General features: G+C 40.4%; 1 protein-coding gene across 1 annotated transcript in view; it reads left to right on the plus strand.

The window, feature by feature from the left end:
* eys (eyes shut homolog) overlaps nt 1–13,285 on the plus strand; it is a 370,767-nt gene that overhangs the window by 281,335 nt on the left and 76,147 nt on the right. The window contains exon 43 of the mRNA XM_054750130.2: nt 1,862–1,970. Within this exon, the coding sequence (XP_054606105.2) occupies nt 1,862–1,970 (109 nt within the window). The remainder of the gene's footprint in view (nt 1–1,861; nt 1,971–13,285) is intronic.

Here is a 13,285-nt window from a genome sequence, read left to right on the forward strand (position 1 = left end):
TTTAAATAATTAAAATTGATATTAACCCTTTTATTATCTGATTGGGTGGTGACTTCTATACAAAACCATGAACAAAATCTTTCTTGTAAAGCCACAAGGCCATGAAAACGCTCGTATAGTCATCATGCTCGTGTTTTCCTAAGCAGGACTAGTGTAAATGAGCTAAGCAATGCACTCACAAGAGCTCATCAAGAAGCATCATGGTGTTTCCTTAGTGAGCGTGATCTCTCACGCAGGCAGCTATTGCACCATTAGCAGCCCAAAAAAAGCTTTTGTACTAAGCAGCAAAATAAGCGTTCAACGTCTTCAGCAACAGAGCGTTTAGTAATAACGCTGTGATGTTTCAAACCTTGCCACCGTCTGTTTTTTATTTTACTCATGTATATACGTCCGCCAATATTGGATCATTTCACTCTTTTCATCAGAACCTTGTAATCATCTAAAGCATGAAGTACAAACAGTGGGAGAACGTAATTTTCCTAAATCTCTCTAATCAGTTGCTGTAATGCTAATGTGCAGAGAATGACCTCAGAAACAGACCAGGCGCCCTGAGGATAGTAATGAGCCTCTTCTCTTCTCTGGACATTAGGTTGCCTTTCACGTTTTGACTCTTAAGTGCGTCTGTGCATACGTGCGTGTATGTGTGTGTACAAAAGGTGCTCTTGTGATTTCCATACCTGTAATTAGTTCTACCTGAAGTTGTGTGCGTGGGATTGCCTGAGGGAGGCGTCCTGGAAGGCTGTTTCAAATTATCAGGAGGACGATTGCCCTTATTGTTTCCATCTGGCTATTAAAGCACACGTTTGAGACACTTTTTTTTCTCTCCTCATCAACACGGGTACAATCACAAAGAGGGACGAATGGATTTTGCAGGATCAAATTAGCAGCTTGGTGACATATTACTCATGCCGCGTTTCTTGCTAGCAGATATTCAATAAACCTGTGGAATAAAGGTGTATTATGTGGATTATTTCCAAACATAATCATGTTTTCGTGCGTAATGAGGAGCATACAGCCTTCTGTATAATGGAGAGCCCTGGAAAGAGCTTCAGTTGTGTAAAACCAGTGATAGATTGGAGAGGTAATCACTTGACTTTGCCAGTGTTGGAATCTGACACAAGTAGACCAGCTACTTAACATTAGAACATTAATGACTAGCACAACTGTGCATTTCCCCAGAGAAGCACAGAGGGTCAAATGATAAAATTATCTTTCTTCTCATCAGGGTTATAATGCATATCTAGTTTGTGCCCTCCTTTTTATTATGAATTAATCCTGAGTGACATAATCAGCTCCTTTATCGGTTTTGTGGATCTGTGGAGCTCGTTTCTTCATGTTATTATTATTGCAGTTATTGTAACTGTTATTTTACTTTGCAAAGCCATCGAACTAGTAATGAGTGCTTATCTCAGCCCATGTTTGATCTTCAGTGCCTGTACCAGCTGTATTAGGTGTGTAAATTTTCTAAAGGAACACAAAAGCTTGTGGAATATCACTGCAGCGCTGAGCAGAAACCTATTTCTGGATTTCATTTTATTTAAATCTTAACTGTGGAAAGTATTCTCTGTTTTTGTTGTCTCCTCTGGGTTTTGGCTGATAGGGAAGTGATACAAATGCACCATCGCTTTCCAAGCCATTCTACCATTGCATAAAACATCTCATAAAACTGTGTGCAGTGTATACCTAGTGGCTTTATGGTATATTCTCAATGGTCACATTAGCAGCTCCATTACTGTGACTGCTCTGTCTTGTCTCCCCCATCAGAATATTTTTCATGCTTTGCTGGATTTATTGGGAGTCTCAGGTATTGTGTAGCACCTGGTCTTACTAACCCTGCTTTCTGTGTTTTCTCTCTTAACAGGTTCAGGCTGCCTGTTGGCAAACAAGGGGGGTCATGCAAGATTGAAATTGCAGCAGATAATGGCACAGCGCAGCATCTGGAGGAGTTTGTGTCACACCCGGTGTCAGAGGTATGCTGAACTGCCTGCAGCCGAATCGACCATTATCCTAAACATCCAGCTGTATGCTGTACAGTAAACTTTACCCTAAACTGTTAAAGCCATCGTATAGGTTCCAGACATCACTTCTAGTGTTCCTCCAACAGCAGAAAAAAAAAAAAAAAAAAAGGTTGCAACTTTACAAAACTCTTTATTTAGGACAATATTAGTTAGACAATAGTTTTCATTTGGAACTTTTGACATGTTGCAGTGATGTGAATAACGGTGTTTAAAACAACAGCGGTAGTTTTTTACGTAACATGTAATCTAACTAATTACTGTCTTCTTTAACCATAACACCATTTTTGTTACCAATCAGAAAATGCGTTACTATAATTCAGCAGTGAGGTGTGTTGAAGCTGTCATCGTCTGCTCAGGAGCTAAAGGGGCGGATGTTTATATCTGAGCACATCACGGCCAGTGAGCAACAAGTAAGATGTGACCAGCTGCAGACCCGGAGACCTGCAGATTTGCAACTTCAGGCATGAATCTGCTCTGTGGTCTGCAGCTGTATCCTTCTTGACGTGACAGCGGGACTTCCCATGTAAGGAAGGTCCGCCTCACCTGTTCACCGTTCACTCGTTACGATCTTCTATCTTCCTAGATCATCCTCCACACAACCAGTTAGTGTTCCTGATCATTTTTTAGTCCCGCTGACGTCATGGGCGCTCGGGTGTTACTAGAACTAACCACGTCTTTACCAGCCAGCCTTAACACTTCTGCGTGCGTTTGAGTGGAACCCAAGTTAACAGATTTAAGTCCTTGGTCAGATTTGTGCCTGTTCTGGAGTCATTTTAAATATTTTTTATTTTCCAATATATTATGAGTAATAGAAATACTAATGAAAACAGTTAATTATACAAGCAAAACTCTTAAAAAAATAGAATACCATGGAAAAGTCTATTTATTTCAGTAATTAGACTGAGAGGCCATTTAAATACTCAGGAATCCTTTACAGGTGTTTTCTATTAGCAATAATAAATTTTAGTTGATTGGTCTTGTTTCATATCACACAGTGATAGATCAGTATGATGTTTACTGATTGTAGTTCCTGCTGTTAGGTGCCCAATGATTTCAATTATTCTATTTTTTATTAAACAACTGGACACACATTTTTTTATGTGAATTTAGTTCTATTAAAACGGGATTGTCGCATATTTTTTAAAGCAACAAAATAGTTACTTTTCCTGATAATTAGTTGCTTTTAGACTCTTGTAACTCAGTCACTAACTCTGTTACTACTTTGATGAAGTAATTAGACTCACTCTGAGGAGCCATGACATTTAGCACGTATAACTGTGTTTCCACTATAGGATTTCTAGAAAAACTCTTGGGGGGGGGGGGGGGGGGGGGACTGGGAAAACTTGATGGCTCGGTCATCCTTTAAGGACTTTGCTAAGATATCATGGCATTGTGACTGATTTGACAGTGAGTGATGTAACTGATCAGTGCCAAAATCATCCGCGAACATCAATGATATTTAAAAAGTTTTATCCTATCAAACTACACTGTAATTTAATCCTTTTGGGGAACTGCTTAATTGTTTTACTTTATGATCTTGAGGGAAAACTACAAACATTTGAATCTACGCCTTCATAATGGCTAACTTGATTATGCATTCTGTTAGCTGAAACAGCTGCCAGTGTGTGTTAAAACATGTCTGAATAATGCAAAATCAACTACTTGAGAATTTATTAACCATGCTGAAGCAACTACGCAACACTTAATTCATCAGTTGCTTCTGACCGTTGGGAGTCCCAGGTTAAAGCTACAATGGTAGATCTGCTAAACAAGCTAGCTTAAAACCATTTTTCTATGCCTTTTTCCAACTTTCTATCTTGGTATAGCTATCTCACCAAACCACCATATTTCTATATTTTACCAGGGTCCTCCACTCATTATTCAATTCAAGTTTTAGCGCCAAATCATGACAAGAATCGTCTCAAGGCACTTCACATAGTAAACATTCCAATACAGGTCAGTTCATTAAGCCAATCAGAAAAAGGTTTCCTATATAAAGAACCCAACAAATTGCATCAAGTCACTGACTGGTGTCAGTGTAAACTCGATATGTTCTATTTATATGGAATAATCACATCTTATTGGTCATAATTCATTTGCAGTCATCACGCTATAAAGTGTGACCGCTACATAGGCAAGCATTTAGCGACAGTAGAGAAGAAAACTCCCTTTTAACAGGAAGAAACCTCCAGAGAATCCTGGCTCAGTATAAGCAGCCATCCGCCATGACTCACTGGGGATCGAGAAGACAGAGCAGACACACACACACACACACACACACACACACACACACACACACACACAACATATATAACAAGTAATGTTTCTATGGTTACATTGTGATTTCTTAGTAAATATTCTGTTTGGTGAGAGATAAACTTTATTGTATTTATTTTAGTGAATCTATAATTAAACGGATAAACTAGTAGTAGCACATTCAGTGTCAAAGAAAGTAAAATGTTATTATCAGGAGACGGAGAATGTTTTAAGTGGTTAGCAGCAGTGTTCAAGCCGATGGCCCCCTCCATGAGGCCACCACAGCTCAGCAGAACATCATTGTAGCTTCTGCTCTTGTGCATTTTGCATCAGAACACCACTGGTGTGAGAGGTTCTAACATCAGAGAAGGAAAACAGCCGGCTGCTACCTCTTCAACTTTAGGACAAACTACCAGAGTCCCAAGAAGAAAACACTATTTGAATCGAAAGATGTTTGGACTTGGAAAACAGTGACTGGTGTTTAGCACTATATTGTATCCTCTGGCAGTGCGGGTTCTAGTACCAAGGGGAAGTGACCTAGGGATGATAACTGACTGTGTTTAAAGCTAGCTTGTTTTGCACATTTGCCTTTGCAGCTTTAAGTCAAAAAAATGAAACGTAGTCAGAACATCCAGAATAACCTTTTCCTATCAAAGCAGTTCAGGTGTGGTTCTCGCTCCTTCCCTATTGGCTCTGCTGCATCAGTATTGTCTTGGATTCGATGGTTTCCGAGGTCTGCACGCTATCTCACTTATCTGACTCCATGACTGTCATCTGGCTTGCATCATATTATTTCTCTTCTTCAACAGTTCTGGCTCTACCTCACGTATCGAGTTTACATAATCTGATCCTATTGTTATTGTCACAGAACCCTGCCTCTTTTGCTTTATTTTATGAACCCTCTGCTTCTTCACCACCACCGTGCCAACTTAGTGGCCTGGTTCAAACACACAGCTCATGATACTGAATCATATGTAATCAAGGCCCGCCCAGCAGCAGCCCGACGCCCATTAAAAGTATGTACACCTGTTACACTGGTGCAAATGATCAAAGCTGGCAAGCATGAAAGCAGCTTTAAGCTGTTTCAGACTCTGTGATCTGATCTGTCTCATTAGTTTGATCCATAACACTTACATGTAAGTTATTAATATTTTTGTTTTTCACTCAGACACACAGGGGGACTCAACCTTCCCACTGGCTCAGCATGCCCCCTACCTCAGTGTGATTTATGGTCCTCTAATTTCAGATACTACCATGTTTTTTCAGTTTTGGTTTGTTTTTAATTTATTTCCCCTGACCCTTTTTTTAGCACATAACAGAATCATTAATTAGAGAGGCACTAGCTAATGCTACAATTAGCAGGTTGGCTATCAGTTTGTCTGCTGATGCTTCTATTCTGGGTTGATGTAAAATCTGGTAGAGGCACTCGATACCAACCCATTTTTAATGATTGTTTCTGATTAATCAGTCACTGTGAGTTTTTCATGCAGGTTTTCATGCAAGTCTCCTACACCTATCTACTGTATTAGCTTCTGATAAAAATAGATGGTGAAACTCAAGGATTTGAAAAGCCTGACAGATCTACGTCACACTGTCACTTAAAGTGACTGTATGTACTTTTCCTGCCCATAGGGGGCAGGATGTGCATTAATTATCGCAAGCAAGCAGTATTTTTGTGTTCAAGTAAGACTTCACCAATGATTGACCATAGGGAGCCTAAGTCTCCTCACTTTCCAGTCGGCTCATCGGCCCCCGGAAGAACGAAAAAATGAATGCAAGTCAACAGGGCTAAAAGAGCTATTTTCTAATTCACTTTGCCTTACGCCCTGGATCACACATATGTTGTACTGCGATTTTAATGAAAAGTAATGATGGGTGTTTCGACCACGTCTGTTACTTACTTTGAGATTTATCATTTTTTAGACGTTGGTAATTATCATGACTACAAACTGGATGTTGGTACGCCACACATATGACACCACATGATCTCCTCTCCCCTAGCGTAGCTGCTACTTACCACATGGCCAGATTTATTGTGGTTCTTTTCTCCTGAAATAAGTATTTGAAGTTTGCTGAACTTATAGCCATTTTCCTTCTGTTTTTCTCTGTGCCTGGTTTAGTGACGTCACTTTTGTAGTCCTGGTCTTATTTTCAAACGAAACCTAAATTAACGTTTCCCCCGTTTGAAAATAAGCACGTTATTGGTATCAAAATGTGTCTTTAAAATTCACGGACATCATATGTGAAATCCATGGCACATGAGCAGAATTAGAAAATGGCGTTTTTAGCCTCATTGACTTGCATTCATTTTTACGTTCATCCGGGGACCCATGGTCCGGAAGTAGATGGACGGGACATAGGCTCCCTATTAGGGTCAAAACACCCTGGGAGCTCAATTTTCAAACAAGTATTTTGTCAGATTGTTCAACCTCCAGCAAAATGACAAGCACATCAGAATCCCTTTCATTAATGGCAACGAGTGAAGAGCTATATGTGTAAAACAATGTTTGTGATGGAGAAAGCTTTGTAACATTTTGTTACAAATCAATTAATACAGTTTCTCTTTACGGGCTTCCGTAGAAGAAAACATGGCATCGCCCAGAGACTTAGAACAACTCCCATGTATTTTAGATCCAATTTTTATGGTTATATGTTATGAAGCAGACAATATTTTTCAGTAAATGGGCATCATTTAATTCATTTTCAGCAACATTTTGATGGATATTTCCAGATATTAAAGGTAAAAACTACACATTGTCCCTTTAATATTCACTCACCAATCTTGACTCGCATCAGGCAACGCTGCTGTTCTAGCATCCAGGTATCAGCAGACAGTGTCCCAACTAGTAAAAGCTAACCGTTAGCATTAGCAACACCACCACACCATACCATACCATATGCACGTGTACAGCACATTTAACCACAGGATGTCAGCTGACCAAAGTGCTGGACAAGGAAAAGGACTGCAGAAACTGACCAAAATACTGCAAAGTTAAAACGGAGTAAAAACAAAGATTCAAAAAGTTAAACTCCTAAAACACAAGCATAAAAAATAAGGCAGCATAAAATATATAACAAGGGAAGCACATCGAGAGCAAGACCAAACAATTAAAATAGATTTATGATACAAAATAGAAATGCAAGAGAAACTGTAAAAATAAACACAAAACTGATGACACACCCAATTGGAGAATTTCACCTGCCGAAAGCCAGGAAGAGAAGCGACTCCAGTCTTGATTTAAGCTGTATAAGAGTCACACAGGAAAAACTCTAGGGCCCTCGTTTATAAAACATTCGGAGAAACTGTCTTATATTCCTTCCTACTAATGAAATTTAGAATGTGTGTATGAACAGTCAAAAACCTTATTTATGAAACATGCAGTGGCCTCTCGTACACACTTTCCTCCGCAATCGCCTGATGATAAACCCCACCTGTGCGTACCCAGGTGCTCGTTTCCGTTTTCAGTCATTTACGTACAGAAACTCTCTCAATTAAACATATTTGGTCACACTACGTCCTCTGCATGCAAGGGAATTCTCTGGGTCCCACCCCCCAAAAAGAAAAACTTTATTGACCCCTCTGGAGGTGCTTGGGTTGGCTCTGGTGGTGGACTACTGGCGGTTGTGAGTGGGGCCCCTTGGGGGTTCTCGCGGCAGCCATGGGTGGCTGCCTGCCGGCTGCATCGCCCCTAAGTAGGTCTGGGTGGGGGCCTGTGGGCTCGGGGTGTGGGGGCGGCGGGCCCGGTGTAGGGGCGGCGGGCCCCGTGTGGGGATCTGGGCGGGGACTTGGGGATGGGGTCCTGACTCGTATGCTGCCGGGAAGAAGGCAGGAACAAGCGACAGTGCATGGTCCAGTCTCAGGGGCCTCAGGTGGACCTTGGCTCCTCTGAAATAATAGCAATTCTGTCCCATCACAGGGGAGGGGGATGTCCAGGAGGGGGATGACCCAACCTTACCTGGATGCCTCATGTCTTACATGTTCTGGAAGTTGTTGCAAATGCAGGGATGAGAGTAGATATTCTGCTGGGTTGGGGCTGAGTCGGTGCCCTCAGACTCTGTGGGGCTCTGTGATGCTGCTGCTTTGGGCCCTGGTGAGATGGGCTGGGGTCTCCATGCCCTCGGGGGCATTTTGGGAACAGGGGTGCCAATTGGGGCCAGTGAGGGAGCTGGCTCCCTGGAGGGCTTAGGCCAACCAGCCATTCCTCCCCATCCCCATATATTTTTCTCCACCTGCTCCTCATCATCACACAAACATGCTCATAGGACCTTGGGGGATGGACAAGTCAGGGGTGTGGGTATGGATCCCATTTCCACATTCCTGTGGCAGCCTGCCCCCCAATTTTATTTGCACATTAAACACTTCCACCAACGACATTCCACGCAAACACACACTTAGGGTCTTGGGAGTGAGCACACTCAACGGCATTTGGCATGGGGATCTTTTAACCTCATCCCAAGTGCCGGTGCCCACTTCCAATTTTAAACTGCACTTAAACACAGAGGGCTGTGGGGGGAAGTGGGGCTGTGTGGTTGCATCAGTTGGCATAGGCCAGACGATGCCTGCACTGCCTGCTCACCACAGCCATGGAGTACACCTCAACAAGCACTAACACTGTATTGAAGCAGGCGGAGGGAGACTAGGGGTCTTAGCACACCTCTGTTGTCACTTGGCTTCCCGGGGCTGGAGAAGTGCAAATAAACCAAACAAGTTGCAGATGTTATAAACGTGGTTGGGACAGAGGAGAGAATTTTCTTCGAGGAGATCAGTGCGCTCACTGAGAACGTGTCTCCTCCAGAATGCACCCTGTCAAATCCTTCAGCACAGCCACGATATGTCAGATTCCCGTCGGTCACATGTGTCTTTTATTGGTTTTAGCACCAACTATGCAAAAATCTTTTTCCATTGACATAATTATTTCTTGTGTAAAATACTTCATGGATGAGGAATGTGTGGATGATTGAGACCTTCAGTATTGCAGTTCCCCATTTCTACCACTAGATGCTGTTAGTTTGCATGGTCAGAGCTGTTTATTTATTTAGGAACATTTCTGCGCACAAGTACAAATTGGTAAATACCACACAATGCGTAAAATCGTTCCTACACACAAAATATGCACAGATCTGTTCATAAGTACGGTTGATAAATGAGGGCCCAGGCTTGTGTTATTTGCCACAGCAGACTTGTCTGTGTTGATCCAAGTAATGCTGGGCTTTTTTTGCCCCGAGTGCAGCTTGCAAGGCATTCATTCCTACCACTGCAAATATATTGATTAAACGAGTTTCCCACACCTTTAACTGGGGTTATTTTTGTTTTGTGTCATATGTTTAGCCAACATCTGCAAAGGAAGATTTTTTAGACATGTTTTATCAATAAAGATGCCACGCTTACAAGTGGCACCTTGAAAAGGAATTCAGAAATAAGCATCCTGCTCTTGTGAGCACCACGTGCTGTGGGTCCACTTACAAAGCCATGAATATTACATAAGCAAGGCCTTTCAAATGGACTCTTCTCATAAACGTGGTAAACATACTTGAAGGCGCCATAAATTCATTCAGCGCTGGCCCGTCGTCATTATGCAGCTCTACTGGCTCATGGCCGATTATATCACACAAATACAGCTTTGCTCATTGTAAAAGTTTCCAGCCACTACTGCTTAGTTTATTTGACACTTAAGCTTTATTAAAGATACTCTCAGGGCTCTTAACCATGTGGTGACTTTACACACACACACACACACACACACACACTCCCGCCAGCCCTGTCATCCGTGTCTCTTTATAGGCTTTCAGATGTGCAGCAGTTACGTCGCTGAAAGCTTGCATTAAGCCAACATCCTGACTGATTATGTGGTCTAACACCTCACTGTCCCACTACTGAACACCTTCCCTGCAGCTGTCCATCACATTTCCTCCAGCGACAGCATGAAGTCATGACGAATGCCACTCTGGAAGCACTTCAAAGGCATAAATACGGACGTGACTGCAGGTTTTTTTTAGTTATTTATTTTTTTGTGGCACTTATGAAACAGAAGTTTTGCATCGCTCAGAAGGCTAGATATTGGTAAAGCTTTTAAAGAACATTTTACGTGGAAATATTTAAAGCATGTAAAAATTAACTTTTTAAAAAGGTTACCTTGGAGAACACTAAAGGTAGCTTGACTTTATTTCTGACACATTATCTCACGTAATTATAGTTTGAGCATCACTTCAATAGACAGATGTAGTGAAATGAGTAGTGGAGCTTAAACAGAAGTAATTATTGTTAATGTTCTGCTGCAGTTTCAGAGCTTGAGTATAAAATGTTGTGATTAAGCATAATTGACTATTTGTAATCAAAAGTTTCTCCGAACTCTGTGTTCCTTCACCAAAGCCTTTGAACTGAATATTTCTTGAGCACAGCATGTGGCACTCCGAGGCTCTTTTTATGAGTCTTGCCAAGGTATTTGAAGTTCATCAGAAAGCTGTACTTCTCAGAATGATGGGGCAATTCTCATATCTAATCAGTCAATCTTAGTTGCATCAGATTTACACAGAAGAACTTTCTTGTGATGTGAGTCTTATCACTAGTGCAGGGCTAAACACACTCACCCCTTGTTGGCATGAAAGTGTGTTTCCTTGGGTTAATTCAAGTCAGTATATTTATATAGCGCCAAATCCACAAGAGTTGTTTCAAGGCACTTTGCGGAGTAAACATTTCAGTTGAACCTCATTTAGTTCCAATTTGTCAAGTTTCCTTCCTAAGAAAACCAGCAGGTAGCATCGAGTCACTGACTTGTTGTGTCAGAGACTTTGCAGTAATCCCCATACTGAGCATGTAGCAACAGCGGCGAGGAAAACACCACTTTGAAGGCCGTCTTCCACGTTAAACACATGTTAAAGTCCTTATATTGTAATAGGTCTAAACTAATGTTTTCATTTTGAAAAAAGGAAGATATTTGAAAAAAAGAGGTGCTATTACTGTTCCAACTATAGGCTCTACTTGCTCTTCCATCTAAAAACAGAGCCTCTTGCTGGAAGCCAGAAGTGACGTCGCTCAAGGAAAACGTTCCTGACTCTGCTCAGATAAAAAAGGATTTTCAGCAGCAGCGCAAAACTCCCGATCCTGAATAAGAATATTCATTTATGTTACTGAAGGTGCACAGCCATACAGTTTTGAGTCAGCAGCAAGAGTTGATAGGAACCGGCAAAACAGGGATAATCATTTAAATGGCGGAAGAAGAGCTGCTGAAGCGTGAGAACGTCAAAATGCACACAGACTTGGAAACGCTAAATGTGAAGAGCTTTTTTTATTTAAATATATTTTTACAGAAACTTGTCCCCTGACATATTACATCAAACATGTTTCCATAAAAGTATTTTTTGTTCTCTAATTTATGAGTTTCTAAGGTATGTAAATCATTATCGCTGCTATTTTCTGACTCCTGACTACACTGCCATGTTTCCTGTTTACTAAATGTGAGCACGGCATTGGTCTAAAATGATCACATGAGAACCGCTTCACTACTTTCTCATTACACTCATTCAGAAAGTAGTTCCACATTCAAACAGCAATCAGAATAAAAAGCAGGTCTAGTTTAGAAGAAGAAAGTTTACTTTTAAAATCAGTACGAATGTACTCTTTTTATGAAATAAACTGCTAGTGGCTACTAGAGTTGGGAACGAGACGAAAACGAAATATGTAGACGCGACGTTGAGCGCTGGAGTGTTACCACTTTGCCAGATGGGCCCCTCACTCACTAAAACCTAATCGGAGTCAATACTGAGTGAGCAACTGTGCCTGTTTTTGTGCAGTTTACGGTTCCAACAACCGGCATACTGTTGAAAACAGATTATGTGGAATTACTATTGACTTTTTGATCAATACTTGTCTTTACGTAAACACAAATTTAAGTTTTCGTCTCATTTTTGTTTGCAAAAATTCATTCATCATGAAAAAAATATGAAAACATTTCGTCAACGTAATTAACGCTGCTTCCAACAGAACCTGGCTCGGTATGAGCAGCCTCAGTGGCGGTTTGAGAAGACAGAGCACACGCACAGACCACGATGACACTAAAATCAAGGAGTGCACTTGATCTGCTAAATAATTGTCACAGATTTTAACTTTTTATTGAATTGAAAAAAAATTTTGTTAAAGTGAAATAGAGCCTTCATCTTGCGCTGTCCTTGAAAATGCACACGTATCTCTTGTTATGAAGATACCGGATAATCAAAATCTACTGTAAAATCTGTTCACATGTTTGGTATTGCAAAAGATTAGTGTTTCGTTTTATATCTAGATTATTTTAATACAAACAAGCTAAAACTAGCATATCATGAAATAAATAATTTGGCAAATAAACTTTTATTTATGGATGTCTCTGGTTCCGAGTCATCATTTGTTTTGAATCCTCATGCACCAGTTGATTCAGAGATTGCTGCTAAGCAATATAATGAACAGGAAAACTGAATTAATTGTTTAAAAAGATGAAATAAATGTATCCAAACTTAACCAAATATCCTTTTGGCCAAAGTTGTTTTATGCTTTAACAATTTTACATAATGTTTGGGTGTTTTGTAAGAGAATTCTAGCAGCTTTATTATTAATTTTTTTTATTTTTATAAATGACTGATCTGCCAAGGTTTTATTTTTATGTAAAATAGTTAGTTATTTAATGTTTATTGGTACACTGAGAGGTTATCACTTGGAACTAAAATAGTTATTTTTAATTATCTTTGTAATTAAATTACGAATAAATGATCTTTGTAATTATACTCTGCCACATTTAATGCAGCTTTGCTGTGGTAGAATTAGCTTTAAATCTGTCTCAGTTTGTTGTGATCATTCTTTAGTGATGTTTAATAAAAAAAAATTTAACAGTCCAATCAATCAATTATGTTTGCATAGAAAAATAATTCAGAAAAATTCCCTAAGCTTAATATTAAAGAACAATATTTTAAATCCGTCACCTTATCGTGGTGGAGGAGTTTGAGTGCCCTAATGATCCTAGGAGCTATGTTGCCTGGGGCAC

This window comes from Nothobranchius furzeri, chromosome 12 (genome assembly GCF_043380555.1).
Source record: "Nothobranchius furzeri strain GRZ-AD chromosome 12, NfurGRZ-RIMD1, whole genome shotgun sequence".
Lineage (NCBI taxonomy): Eukaryota > Metazoa > Chordata > Actinopteri > Cyprinodontiformes > Nothobranchiidae > Nothobranchius > Nothobranchius furzeri.